This window comes from Heterodontus francisci, chromosome 16 (genome assembly GCF_036365525.1).
Source record: "Heterodontus francisci isolate sHetFra1 chromosome 16, sHetFra1.hap1, whole genome shotgun sequence".
Classification (NCBI taxonomy): domain Eukaryota; kingdom Metazoa; phylum Chordata; class Chondrichthyes; order Heterodontiformes; family Heterodontidae; genus Heterodontus; species Heterodontus francisci.
In genome coordinates, this window is record NC_090386.1 from 31,543,360 (window position 1) to 31,558,489 (window position 15,130).

The 15,130-nt window shown below is 47.3% G+C and overlaps 1 protein-coding gene across 5 annotated transcripts in view; it reads right to left on the bottom strand.

Annotated features, from left to right (window-relative positions):
* The window catches only part of LOC137378047 (AP-1 complex subunit gamma-1-like), a 215,158-nt gene that overhangs the window by 130,948 nt on the left and 69,080 nt on the right, over window positions 1-15,130 (bottom strand). For 3 of the 5 annotated variants that reach the window (XM_068048102.1, XM_068048104.1, XM_068048105.1), the window contains exon 2: window positions 4,636-4,840. In XM_068048102.1, the coding sequence (XP_067904203.1) occupies window positions 4,636-4,840 (205 nt within the window). Of the gene's footprint in view, window positions 1-4,635; window positions 4,841-7,330; window positions 7,380-14,149; window positions 14,169-15,130 lie in introns of those variants that run through there. The other 2 variants (XM_068048106.1, XM_068048103.1) reach the window with 2 other exon arrangements.

Genomic DNA, 15,130 nt, shown 5'->3' on the forward strand with positions numbered 1-15,130 from the left:
TTAGCCTTAGCAGTATCCAGTGTCTTGAGCCCTTTCTTGATATCACATGGAGTGAACTGAATTGGCCGAGGACTGGCATCTGTGATGTTGGGTACCTCAGGAAGAGGCAGAAATAGATCATCCACTCGACACCTCGAGCTCAAGATGGTTGTAAAGTAAAAATCCATCCCATTTGAGTCTCTGTCAGGTGTCACAGGGCCCTCTTGCCTGGTGTGACCATAAAGTGGTCCAGGATATGGAAAGAATGGCTATCTATTGCTGTCTGAATGGGAGCTTGCCTGTTACAATGGTGCTACCTCACATCTATTCATTTTGGTTTGGGATGCGAGTCAGTCTTCATCAAGAATCCTTTGTTAGTTCATTCATGTAGATAGGAGACATTAATGTACCATAGTGATGCTGTCAATTTCAATGGGTTTTCAATGAGAGAGGGGGGGGCCGGGGGGGGAAAGAGAGAGAGAGGCGGGGGGGGGTGAGAGAGAGAGAGGCGGGGGGGGGAGAGAGAGAGAGAGGTGGGGGGGGGGGTGGGGGGAGAGAGAGAGAGAGGCGGGGGGGGGGTGGGGGAAGAGAGAGGCGGGGGGGGGGGGGAGAGAGAGAGAGGCGGGGGGGGAGAGAGAGGGGGGGGGGAGAGAGAGAGAGGGGGGGGGGAGAGAGAGGGGGGGGTGAGAGAGAGGGGGGGGTGAGAGAGAGGGGGGGGTGAGAGAGAGGGGGGGTGAGAGAGAGGGGGGGTGAGAGAGAGGGGGGGGTGAGAGAGAGGGGGGGGTGAGAGAGAGGGGGGGGTGAGAGAGAGGGGGGGTGAGAGAGAGGGGGGGGTGAGAGAGAGGGGGGGGTGAGAGGGGGGGGGTGAGAGAGAGGGGGGGGTGAGAGAGAGGGGGGGGTGAGAGAGAGGGGGGGGTGAGAGAGAGGGGGGGGTGAGAGAGAGGGGGGGGTGAGAGAGAGGGGGGGGTGAGAGAGAGGGGGGGGTGAGAGAGAGGGGGGGGTGAGAGAGAGGGGGGGGTGAGAGAGAGGGGGGGGTGAGAGAGAGGGGGGGGTGAGAGAGAGGGGGGGGGGTGAGAGAGAGGGGGGGGGGTGAGAGAGAGGGGGGGGGTGAGAGAGAGGGGGGGGGTGAGAGAGAGGGGGGGGGTGAGAGAGAGGGGGGGGGGTGAGAGAGAGGGGGGGGGGTGAGAGAGAGGGGGGGGGTGAGAGAGGGGGGGGGGTGAGAGAGAGGGGGGGGGTGAGAGAGAGGGGGGGGGTGAGAGAGAGGGGGGGGGTGAGAGAGAGGGGGGGGGTGAGAGAGAGGGGGGGGGTGAGAGAGAGGGGGGGGGTGAGAGAGAGGGGGGGGGTGAGAGAGAGGGGGGGGGTGAGAGAGAGGGGGGGGTGAGAGAGAGGGGGGGGTGAGAGAGAGGGGGGGGTGAGAGAGAGGGGGGGGTGAGAGAGAGGGGGGGGTGAGAGAGAGGGGGGGGTGAGAGAGAGGGGGGGGTGAGAGAGAGGGGGGGGTGAGAGAGAGGGGGGGGTGAGAGAGAGGGGGGGGTGAGAGAGAGGGGGGGGTGAGAGAGAGGGGGGGGTGAGAGAGAGGGGGGGGTGAGAGAGAGGGGGGGGTGAGAGAGAGGGGGGGGTGAGAGAGAGGGGGGGGTGAGAGAGAGGGGGGGGTGAGAGAGAGGGGGGGGTGAGAGAGAGGGGGGGGTGAGAGAGAGGGGGGGGTGAGAGAGAGGGGGGGGTGAGAGAGAGGGGGGGGTGAGAGAGAGGGGGGGGTGAGAGAGAGGGGGGGGTGAGAGAGAGGGGGGGGTGAGAGAGAGGGGGGGGTGAGAGAGAGGGGGGGGTGAGAGAGAGGGGGGGGTGAGAGAGAGGGGGGGGTGAGAGAGAGGGGGGGGTGAGAGAGAGGGGGGGGTGAGAGAGAGGGGGGGGTGAGAGAGAGGGGGGGGTGAGAGAGAGGGGGGGGTGAGAGAGAGGGGGGGGTGAGAGAGAGGGGGGGGTGAGAGAGAGGGGGGGGTGAGAGAGAGGGGGGGGTGAGAGAGAGGGGGGGGTGAGAGAGAGGGGGGGGTGAGAGAGAGGGGGGGGTGAGAGAGAGGGGGGGGTGAGAGAGAGGGGGGGGTGAGAGAGAGGGGGGGGTGAGAGAGAGGGGGGGGTGAGAGAGAGGGGGGGGTGAGAGAGAGGGGGGGGTGAGAGAGAGGGGGGGGTGAGAGAGAGGGGGGGGTGAGAGAGAGGGGGGGGTGAGAGAGAGGGGGGGGTGAGAGAGAGGGGGGGGTGAGAGAGAGGGGGGGGTGAGAGAGAGGGGGGGGTGAGAGAGAGGGGGGGGTGAGAGAGAGGGGGGGGTGAGAGAGAGGGGGGGAGAGAGTGAGGGGGGGAGAGAGTGAGGGGGGGAGAGAGTGAGGGGGGGAGAGAGTGAGGGGGGGAGAGAGTGAGGGGGGGAGAGAGTGAGGGGGGGAGAGAGTGAGGGGGGGGAGAGAGTGAGGGGGGGAGAGAGTGAGGGGGGGAGAGAGTGAGGGGGGGAGAGAGTGAAGGGGGGGAGAGAGTGAAGGGGGGGAGAGAGAGGGGGGGGAGAGAGTGAAGGGGGGGAGAGAGTGAAGGGGGGGAGAGAGAGAGGGGGGGGAGAGAGAGAGGGGGGGGAGAGAGAGAGGGGGGGGAGAGAGGGGGGGGAGAGAGAGGGGGGGGGAGAGAGAGGGGGGGGGAGAGAGAGGGGGGGGGAGAGAGAGGGGGGGGAGAAAGAGAGGAGGGGGGGAGAAAGAGAGGAGGGGGGGAGAAAGAGAGGAGGGGGGGAGAAAGAGAGGAGGGGGGGGAGAAAGAGAGGAGGGGGGGGAGAAAGAGAGGGAGGGGGGGGAGAAAGAGAGGGAGGGGGGGGAGAAAGAGAGGGAGGGGGGGGAGAAAGAGAGGGAGGGGGGGAGAGAGAGAGAGGGGAGGAGAGAGAGAGAGAGAGGGGGGGAGAGAGAGAGAGAGAGAGGGGGGGAGAGAGAGAGAGAGAGGGGGGGAGAGAGAGAGAGGGGGGGGGAAGAGAGAGAGGGTGGGGGGGGGGGAAGAGAGAGAGGGTGGGGGGGGGAAGAGAGAGAGGGTGGGGGGGGGAAGAGAGAGAGGGTGGGGGGGGGAAGAGAGAGAGGGTGGGGGGGGGGAAGAGAGAGAGGGTGGGGGGGGGGGAAGAGAGAGAGGGTGGGGGGGGGGGGGAAGAGAGAGAGGGTGGGGGGGGGGGGTGCGAGAGTGGGAGAGATGAGAGGGGTCCGGCTAAACAGAAGAATCCTGAACAGGCATTGAACAACCACTATAGCAAAGAAATTAAAAAGTGACTTTGAGACTCTCGATCTGTGAAGGTAAACCAAATTCACATCACCAACTTTGGGCCGAGTTTTAACCACTAGAATTCTACAACACTTCAGCAAGTTCAGCAAACATCCAGGCCTGCACATTTAAAAAACAGACTTTCCTCCAGATTAGATTCATCAGCATTCTGTAAAGCATGAACTCTTACATCACCTTGGACTTTAATTGCATCCTCCCCTTTTCTGTCTTTACTTGTGTATGCATGTGTGTGTGAATATGAGAGTGGAAGTTGCAACCATTTCAGGAATTGTTTATAAATTAGTCATCCTTTTTTTTAAACCTGTCATTTGTCTGCTCATTTCACCCTTAAAAGAATCAGGGACTCATGCATCATTTTTGACAAAACATGAGTGCAGTCAGATGGGAGGTGAAAAGTGGAAGCCACCCATACCACCTGTCCATAATAATATAGAGATACTGGAGACATTGCAAAAAACAGCAAGGATGATACCAAAACTGAGAAGTTAGACCTATCAGGAAAGACTGAATAGGGTAGTGCTTTTTTTCTCCAGAAAAGAGAAGGCTGAGGGGTGACCTATTTGAGATCTTTAAGATCATGAAAGGGTTTGATTAGGATAAACGTAGAAATGATGTTGTCACTTTGGCCATAAATACAAGATAGTCACTAATAAATCCATTAGGGAATTAAAGAGAAACTACTTTATCCATGTTAAGAATGTGGAACTTGCTACCAAATGGAGCAGTTGAGGCAAATAACAAAGATACATTTAAGAGGAAGCTAGATAAAGACAAGCGAGAAAGAAATAAAAGGTGTGCTGATAGGGTTAGATGAAAAGGGGTAGGAAGAGATTTGTGTGGAACTCGTTCGGCTGAATGGCCTGTTTCTGTGCTGTACCTTCTATGTAATTCTACATACGAGGGGACTGCTTTATCAAACATCTTGCAGAGTTTGAAACTATTCAATGCAAAATTACATTTCAATAGTTCTCAGCTAAATGGCTAAGCAAGTCAACCAGAAATCCTGCTTGTGCTCTATACCCAATGACTCACGCTGAAAAGTGCATATATCCATATAAGGACAGAACAGAACTTGACTGTGACTCTGAACAAGCTCCAGCAACCTAATTGGCTCGCAAATGACAATGTGCACACAAGCAAGGTGCTCAGGGTGACTGACACTGAACCTGTATCAGAACATGGACCATCACCTTCAGGAGGAAAGGAGAGAAAATTGGAACAGAAAACCAAAAAAAAAAATGTTTAATTAACAAAACAAGACTGCACTCCTGATTCACTGATGTTGAAGGCAGCACTAACAAACAAAACCCAAGGGGAATAAAGAAAATCATAACTCATGAAAAACAGACAGAATTAATTAGAATATACCTGGCCAAAGTGTGCTGGATATCCAAGCATATGCATGTAGATAAGTTTTGCTACATTTCGACAACGATATGTGTTATCTTCCTCTCGGAAGGACGATCTGATGAGTGCACATTCTTTTTGAATGACTTCTCGTTCTTCTGCTTGTGTTCTGGCAGCACGGATAGTGCGAATCAGCTCCCGCAATCGAACAGGAGCTGGCATCTTGCTGAAAAGATAAAGTTAGTTATCACTGGCATCAAACAGGAAGAAGCTACTGTCATGGTCCTGTAGTCTGTTTTCAGAATATGCGGTTTGCAGAGGATCAGTATTGCTTTAAGAGTCGGCAAGCCCTAGGAGTTATAGGAAGGTGCATTTTCGTTGCCTTAGAAACAGCCATTTGGAGACTGCGATTCAAAGGGTGCATTCTCGTTACCATAGATATAGCCACTGGGAGTGATCCTTATGCAATACATATGTTTCAATTCAGTTCTGAACTGGCTTTTAGTGAGACAGTTTGTTCTAACAGAACACACAGATACAGAGGACACAACTGTGATGAGCGCACCTGAAAAACAGTTCTCAACCATTTAAACTGAAGGAAGAGGATTTTAGTCTATTATCTCTCAAAATTCTGATAAAAAAGTCAAGCCAAAACAGAGATCTCTGGTAATTTAAATTGAAGAAAGGGAGGTTAGACTGTGACAATTTTTCATCCCTCAAAAACTCTAAAGTCAGATTGATTCTATTGAAAGTGTTTGCAAGTCGTTAATTGTTAAAATTCGCTGGAGAAAGAAAGCAACATCCTGTGAGGACTTTGAGCAACATGGGACTGTAAATTTGCAAGGATTCTAATTTTTTCTATTTTAAATGTTGTTTATATCTTCATAGTGTTTAAGAATTTAGTTCTTCTAATTAAAATGTTAATTTATTGATTTAAAGACACCTGGTTTGGTTAGCCTCATTCAGGGGTTAAGAGATGGTACAATTTGATTGGGTCTTTCTTTAATTTGGCAAGTTTTAAATGATATGTTAGGTGATTTGTGGAGCGACGAAATAGAATTAACGATGCGTTGGTCCCACCACAATCAGAATCATATATTTTGATTGGGGGCTTTGACAGGAGCAGTTGGTCGTAACACTACAAAAGACAGGACTTTGACTTAATAGGTAGTTTTGACAGGTTGCTGGTTAAAAAGTAAATGATTATAGATCTCAAACATCTGAATAATGGCATTCCACAATTATGCTATTAGGTTTAATGATTAATGTAACATTTTTAAAATGTTTTCATTCCTGAACACTGTCCAATGGCTCTGCTGGATAGTGCACATGTGTGGACAGGACTGGGCTCAGCTGTGATGCCCTTTATGGCCAGGTCGCCTGCTAACTTTTAAGATCAACCATGAAGAATGGCCACTTGGCATGGCACAAGATGGCTGCCAGTGCCCATGGGAATGCAGCTGAGCAAGATATGGCTCCTTGGTAGGGGAGAGAATGACATGGGGAAAAGGGATCCAACAAGAACAACCTAAAAGGGTTCTTCAAAACTACTACATCCACTGATTAACCATCCAAGCTTCTAATTATTTTGCATAGGTAAAGAAAGACTCACCATCAGGACCACTTTCAAAAAGTACAGTGGTAGTACCAGATAATCATTTCTTTTTGTTTTATATGTCGATAGTGGAGAACTGTCCTTAATGATGCCCCATGAAATCAAGCCAGCTGGTAGAACAGGGTCATCTGCAGCAATATCATCATAACCAATCATAACCTTTCCACTGTACTAACACTGCCCTCTCACTTTCAGGTTCAATCGATTTCCCCTTCAATACTCACCATGAAATTTTATTTTTAAAGTTAAAAAAGAATTTGAGATTAAAAGTTAAATCACGCTTTATTCCTCAAGTAAAACTGTATGCTTAGATCCCAGTGATCTAAGGAAATATATGCAATAAAAAAGGTTTTAAAAATATTCTCACCATTTAAAATATTATGGATGACTAGGTTAATTCTAAGAATCTTGTCAGACCTGCGATTTCTGATTTCAGGTTTAGTAGGTATGCCCAATGAAGACATCTTAACTGTCATACTAATTTGCTAACATCTTCAGCTAGTTGTATTTATTTAAAAGGAATGTACTCTTGGGAAGGCTGACAAAAATCCTGTCTGTCAGCATTCTTTTCTGCACAAAGAGCTGGTGAAAAAACAAAATTCAATTCCCATTTAATTATCTTGCAGTATTCTTTCTCTCGCTCTTCCATGATTTCTGTGAGATCCAAGAGCTCTGATCACCCCCAGTAATTCATTCATGTGATCATTTAGATAGCAAAGTATCATGATAATGTGATATCTCGGCCTTACTTAATCATATCTTTTGTTAAAGATCCACAGGTGTATTTTGCAGGGTTTGCATAGAAATCAGGAGTAAGAACCCTGCTGATTTTTGTACTCAACTTAGTCCAGGGATGTTGAATCCAAGTGTAAAGCCTGTAGTCTGTATAGTTCAATACTACACCAGTAGGGCATTTATTCCTCGAGTTATAACAAAGCCTAAGAGCATTTTTTAAAATTCCAAACCTCAGATTTAAAGGGGTCACAGCCATTAGCTGGTACATTGATTTTCAGACAGTGCATTTAAATCTTACTATTAGGCACCAAATTCAGCACATCCTCTCTGTTACGTTTTTACACTTTACTGCAAATTATCACAAACCTCATCGCTGGAGTCACAGAGCCCTGGAGCAGGTACATCTCACCGAGATTTCATAGAACACTCCAGAAGGTATCAAATACCACAGAAACTGCATCTGGTATAGGAATCCTGATGCATGAACAGCCATTGGGATTTATTTCAAAAGGAATTTTTTTTTTTAATTCATTCATGGGATGTGAGCATCATTAACAAGGCCATCATTTATTGCCATCCCTAATTGCCCTCAAGGGTGGTGGTGAGCAGTCTTCTTGAACTGCTGCAGGCCATGTGGTGTAGGTACACCCATAATGCAGTTAGGGAGGGAATTCCAGGATATTGAAGCAGTGACAGTGAAGGAATGGAGACATACTTCAAGTCAGGATAGTGTGCGACTTGGAGGGGAACTGAGAGTTGGTGCTGTTCTCATCCACCTGCTGCCCTTGTCCTTCTGGTTGGTAGAGGTTGTGGGTTTGGAAGGTGCTATCGAAGCAGCCTCGTTGAGTTGCTGCATTGCATCTTGTAGATGGCACACACTGCTGTCGATGTGCGCCAATGGTGGAGGGAGTAAATGTTTAAAGGGGGTGATCAAATGGGCTGCTTTATCCTGGATATGTCGAGCTTCTTGAGTGTTGTTGAAGCTGCACCCCTCCAAGCAAGTAGAGGAGTATTCCACCACACTCCTGACTTGTGCCTTGTAGATGGTGGACAGGCTTTAGGAGTCAGGAAGTGAGTTACTCAGAGTTCTCAGCCTCCGACCTGCTCCTGTAGCCATATTATTAATCTGCTGGTCCAGTTAAGTTTCTGGTCAATGGTAATCCTCAAGCTGAAGGTTAAGGATTCAGTGATGGGAATGCTATTGAATGTCAAGGGTAGATAGTTAGATTCTCTCTTGGCAAAATCCAAACTGAGCATTGTTGAGCAGGTTATTGGTCAGTAAGTACTGCTTGATAGCACCGTTGATGATTGAGAATAGGCTAAATCGGTAAATCGGTCGAATTGGATTTGTCCAGCTTTTTGTGGACAGGGCATACCTGGACAATTTTCTACATTGTAGGGTAGATTCCAGTGTTGTAGCTGTACTGGAACAGCTTAACTAGGGGTTCAACTAGGTCTGCAGCACAAGTCTTCAGTAGTATGCCTTTGCTGTACCCAGTGTGTTCAACCATTTCTTGGCATCACGGGGAATAAATTGAATTGGCTAAAGACAAACATCTGTGATACTGGGGACCTCAAGAGAAGGATCATCCACTTGGCACTTCTGGGTAAAGATGATAACAAATGCTTCAGCCTTGTCTTTTGCACTGATGAGATGGGCTCCCCCATCATTGAGAATGGAGATGATTGTGGAGCCTCCTCCTCTGGTTAGCTGTTAAACTGTCCATCACCATTCACATCTGGATTTTTTTTTATCCATTTGTAGGATGTGGGTGTCGCTGGCTAGGCCAGCATTTATTGCCCATCCCTAATTGCCCTTGAGAAGGTGGTGGTGAGCTGCCTTCTTGAACCACTGCAGTCCATGTGGGGTAGGGACACCCACAGTGCTGTTCGGAAGGGATTTCTAGGATTTTGACCCAGTGATAGTGAAGGAACGGTGATATAGTTCCAAGTCAGGATGGTGTGTGGCTTGAAGGGAAACTTGCAGGTGATGGTGTTCCCAACCATTTGTTGTCCTTGTCCTTCTAGGTGGTAGAGGTCGCGGGTTTGGAAGGTGCTGTGTAAGGAGCCTTGGTGCGTGGCTGCAGTGCATCTTGTCGATGGTACACACTCCTGCCATGGTGTGTTGGTGGTGGAAGGAGTGAATGTTTGAGGATGGGGTGTCAACCAAGCAGGGTGCTTTGTCCTGGATGACGTCGAGCTTCTCGAGTGTTGTTTTGAGCTGCACCCATCCAGGCAAGTGGAGAGTATTCCATCACACTCCTGACTTGTGCCTTGTAGATGGTGGACAGGCTTTGGGGAGTCAGGAGGTGAGTTATGCACCACAGGATTCCTAGCGTCTGACATGCTCTTGTAGCCACGGTATTTATATGGCTACTCCAGTTCAGTTTCTGATCAATGGTAATCATAATGCCATTGAATGTCAAGGGGAGATGGTTAGATTCTCTCTTGTTGGAGATGGTCATTGCCAGGCACTTGTGTGGAACAAATGTTACTTGCCACTTATCAGCCTAAGTCTGGATATTGACCAGGTCTTTCTGCATTTCTACACAGACTGCTTCAGTATCTGAGGAGTCGTGAATGGTGCTGAACATCGTGCAATCATCAGCGAACATCCACACTTCTGACCTTATGACTGAAGGAAGGTCATTGACGAAGCAGCTGAAGATGGTTGGGCCTAGGACACTACCCTGAGGAACTCCTGCAGTGATGTCCTGGAGCTCAGATGATTGACCTCCAACAACCACAACCATTTTCCTTTGTACTAAGTATGACTCCAACCAGCAGAGAGTTTTCCCCGATTCCCATCGACTCCAGTTTGGCTAGGGCTCCTTGATGCCATACTCAGTCAAATGCTGCCTTTATGTCAAGGGCAGTCAATCTCACCTCATCTCTTTTGTCCATGTTTGAACCCAGGCTGTAATGAAGTCAGGAGTTGAGTGGCCACAACAGAATCCAAACAGAGCATCACTGAGCAGGTTATTGCTAAGCAAGTGGCGCTTGATAGCACTGCTGACAACACCTTCCACCACTTTACTGATGATTGAGAGTAGAGTGATGGGGTGGTAATTGCTCGGGTTGGAATTGTCTTGTTGTTTTTGTACAGGACATACCTGGGTAATTTTCCACATTGCCGGGTAGATACCAGTGTTGTAGCTATACTGGAACCGCTTGGCTAGGGGTGTGGCAAGTTCTGGAGCACAGGTCTTCAGTACTATTGCTGGAATGTTGTCAGGGTCCTTTGCAGTATCCAGTGCCTTCAGTCGTTTCTTGTTATCATGTGGAGTGGATCGAATTGGTTGAAGACTGACATCTGTGATGCTGGGGACTTCAGGAGGAGGCCTGCATAGATTTGATCTGATCTGTCGGTTTTGGGATTGCTGAGCTGTTTATAGTGTGCTGTTTCTGCTGTTTAGCAAGCATGTAGTCCTGTGTTGTGGCTTCACCAGGCTGGCATCTCATTTTTAGGTACGCCTGATGTTGCTCCTATACTCTTCATTGAATCAGGGTTGGTCTCCTGGTTTAATGGTAATGTTTGAGTAAGGGATCTGCCAGGCCATGAGGTTACATACAGATTGTGGTTGAATACAATCTTGCGGCCAACAGAACCTCATGGACACCAGTTTTGAGCTGCTAGATCTGTTCTAAATGTATCCCGTTTAGTATGGTGGTAGTGCCGCACAAGACAATGGAAGATATCCTCAGTGCGAACACAAGATGTCGTCGCCACAAGGACTATGCAGCAGTCACTCAGTCATCACAGCACAGGAAGCCGCCAATTGGCCCATCAAGTCCGTGCCAGCTCTCTGTAGAGCAATCCAGTCAGTCCCATTGCCCCACTCTATTCCGATAGCTCTGCAAGTTTATTCCCCTCAAGTGACTATCCAATTTCCTTGTGAAATCATTGATTGACTCTGTCTGCACCACCCTCATAGGCAGCGAGTTCCAGGTCATTACCACTCACTGCATAAAAATGTTCTTCCTCACATCTTCCTGTACCTTTTGTCCAAAACCTTAAATCTGTGTCCCCTAGACCTTGGACCATCAGCTAATGGGAATCACTTTTCTTTATCTACCACTACTACCAATAATGTCCTGGACAGATGCATTGGTGACATGTCGATTGGTGAGGACAAGGTCAAATAGTTTTTTTCTTCTTGTTGGTTCTGTCACCATCTGTCAAAAGCCCAGTCTGGCAGATATGCCCTTCAGGAATTGTCCAGCTATGATGCTACTGAGCAAACATTGGTGATGGACATTGAAGTCCCCCACCCAGAGTATAATATGTGCCCTTGCTACCCTCAATGCTTCTTCCAAGTGGTGCTCAACATGGAGAAGCACTGATTCATCAGTTGAAGGAGACTGGGTGGTAGACAGTAATCAGCATGTTGTGGTTAAATATGATACATTAATATGCTGGGAATAGTGAACATAAAAATCACATCTTTGAGCTTCTATTCCAGAACTCGCTAAAAGGTGGTTTTGAATGTGCAGCCAAAGTATAGTCAAGTAATTGTTATGCCAGGTTTTCTTAGACACACACGAGGTAGGATTTAAGTATATTGTACACAATTCTAACTGGTTTTGAATAGCAATCATAACAGCAGTGTTGTAATGGACTGTTAAGAGAACGCTCAAAATTCATTTCACGTAGCACCTCACAGTCAGAGAGAACAGTTTTCATCCTATTATTTTGGACTGGATTCAAATACACATCCCAAGGGTGAAAGGACATCGTTCAAATGCATTGTGCCACCTATACGGCACTAACAATTCACAGAATTCCTATTGACACCTCAGAAGGCTTTGTGATTGTTTTGTAAATTGCATCCAGTTTAGTATTTCACAAGTCAAGACAATCAGAGGGATAAAAATGTTTCTGATCAATCTTTTTCTGCAGAGACACCATGGCTTTCAGTATTCAGGAATATATGAAGTGAACAACCAAGTCAGTAGAGAGACTGGAAATATATCAAGAACAATGCAGATATATTTTAAGTTGTGAGTACTGTAAAAGAAAATCAAGATGTTGCTCATGATTTCAGCTGGTACTTGCACTCCCTGAATGCCTCAGCGAATCACCATATCCCCAGAGTGCTCCGAGTCACACAGACAAGATTATTGCAAACTGCTGTTAGTTAATCTCAGCCAGGTGGTGGTAAATATGCTATGGCTGGCCTCAGTGCTCATGGTCTAGGGAGCAAAGGGAAAAATAAAAGTCATTTGCAATTCAAATCCTGATAGTTATCCAATGAACTCTTCTGGAAATGCCATTATATATGGGCATCAGTTGAGGTCAGATTGACTCTGATATACCCCATGCTTGAATAGCCTTCCAACAATCACCACCTCGGCTCAAACCGGTTAGCCTGCTGGCACTGGGTGTCTTAATTCGCGCCTGTATAACTTGCTGATACTCCTCTGCCTTGCCCATAACCTTAATGGCTGAATACTAGCTCAGCTCGCAATGAGACTCAGTATAATCAGCTGACCCCCGAGTGGGTTCTGGAGGAGTACTAGTACTGCTAGAAGCATTCCTATTTGACCCCGAGCTGAGTTGCTGACCCAGTATTCTCTCCATCACCAAGACCGCCTACTTCCGCCTCTGTAGCATCGCTCATATCTGCCCTGCCTCAGCCCATCTGCTGCTAAAACCATCATCCATGCATATGACCTCTAAACTCGACTATTTGAATGTTCTATAGTGAGAAAATACTGAAAATGCTCAGCAAGCCAGGCAGCATGTGTGGAGATAGAAACAGAGTTAATGTTCCATGTCTGTGACCTTTCATCATAAGTAGAAATTGTTACTCAGATTTCCAGCATGCACAGTATTTGTACTCCAATACTCTGCTAGTCAATCTATGATCTTGCACCCTTCCTAAACCTGAGCTCATCTAAAGCTCTGCTTCCCATATCCTAACTAGCACCAAACCCCATTCACCAATCACCATCCCTGTGCTCGCTGACCTGTATTGAGTCCTAGCCTTGCAACACCTCAATTTTAAAATTCTTATCCTAGCTTTCAAATTCACCCATGCCCTTGCCCTCCCCATCTCTAAACTCCTCCAGCACTGCAACCCTCCGAGATCTCTGTGTTCCTCCAATTCTGGTCTCTTGCACATCTCTGATATTCTTCAACCCACCATCGACAGGCATGGTTTCAGTTGCCAAGGCCCTAAGCTCTGGAATTCCCTCCCTAAATTCCTCCACCTCTGTCTCCTCCTTTAAGATGCTCCTTAAAACCTGCCTCTTTAACCAAACATTTGATCGCCTTTCGTAATGTTATGTGGTTCAGTGTAAAGCATCTTGAGACACCTTGCTCCATTAAAGATGCCACGTTAATGCAAGTTGCTGCTGTTTTATAGAATTAGAGCTCAGTGCTTTTAGGAGAGGAGAGAAAACTGAATGGAAAAAAAAATCAGTACACGTAGGTATATAACCTTTGCCTGTAAACTGTAGAAACTTGCACAACTGAACAGCAAGAAAAATGTCTCAATTCCTCTTTCAGTTGATGCCTATATACCAAAAATAATTGTTTGTTTTTAGTGCAAAGCAAAATTAAGATCAGCTCTGGCAATCTGCCATTCTGCTTAAAATCTCCTCCCACAAATTAAAAAAAAGTTAAATGGAAAATGACTGCAAACTTTGTTGTACTTTTCTCTACCTTGCTGTCCTTTAAAAGGCTCCTTAAAACTAACCTATTTTGACTGCCTGTTGTAATATTTCTGTGATTCAATGTCAAATTTTGCCAATTATGCTCCTGCGAAGCACCTTGGTATGTTTAGCCAAGTTAAAGGTGCTATATAAATATAAACTGTTTTTGATAAAGCAAATTGACTTATATCATCTTTAGCTGATGCTGCACCCAGCCAGTAGCAAACATTACAAATATTGCCAGATGCCTTATACCTTAATTAAAAAAAAAAGAGTACGCTGCAAATACTCAGGTCTTGCAACATCTGTGGAAATAAAAACAGAATTAATGTTTCAGGTTGATGGCCTTTCATCAGTTCTATTCTGAGTATTTCCAGCATTTTGTGTTTTCATTTCAGATTTCCTGCATCTGCAGCATTTTGCTCTTGTACTATACTTTCCCAATTGTTCTTAAACAATACAACACATAGCACAATGGAAAATAACTGAATTACACATGGGAATACTCAGCAAAGTAAATCTTTGAACCTTTTCCTCCAATAGCAGCAGTTTCACCACGTGCCAACTCAGTGAAAGACACACTTTGGTCTTCCCGAAACTTGCTGGTCTTGCAGCGCAATGAGTTGAGACTGCTCATGCTCCGAATTCCACCCCACAATGTAAATAGGGGTGGCACCTCTGGCAGCCAACCGAATACAATGACACATGTACCAGTTTTCACAGCAGAGTTACTATAACAACTGTAAAACACCTATGCCTGTGGAATTTGGTACTTGTTTCCAAGTCACATCCAATGTGCAGTTTGAGGCTGCTGTACATTCCCAAAACTGTACAGGTTAGAGTGAAAAGAACACAAGAGTGTTCCACCAACCAACCTTCCACCAACCACCAATAAAAACTATGGTATACAGCAGCCCAAAGGGGGAGGGAGGTGGAACAAGACAATCACAGGCCAGCACAATTCTGTTCTCACCCACATCCATTTTCCCCAGAGTGTGGGGAAACCCTGTTCTATGCTCTTTCTTGGCGTTGCCCCCACCCCTTCCCCAACCAACCCCAACTCCCCAAACTCAGGGGCATGAGACCAATTGGATTGCCCTTATCACTGCACTGGTTGAGATTGACTAATTTAACACAAACTGTGGGAGGCAAATCTGTAACCTTCATAATCTGTACAGCTCCTTAGCAAAACACTGCCAAAGCACAGGCCAAAAACAGAACATGTTGAAAAAAATTGAAAGTTGCAATGGTCTCAGGATTCAGGAGGCATATAACATAGAACACAGAACAGTACAGGCCCTTCGACCCACGATGTTGTGCCGAACCTTTAACCTACTCTAGGATTAAACTACCTACATACCCTTCATACTACTATCATCCATGTACCTATCCAAGAGTCGCTTAAATGTCCCTAATGTATCTGCTTCTACTACCACTGCTGGCAGTGCATTCCACGCACCCACCACTCTCTGTGCAAAGAACCTACCTCTGACATCTCCCCTAAACCTT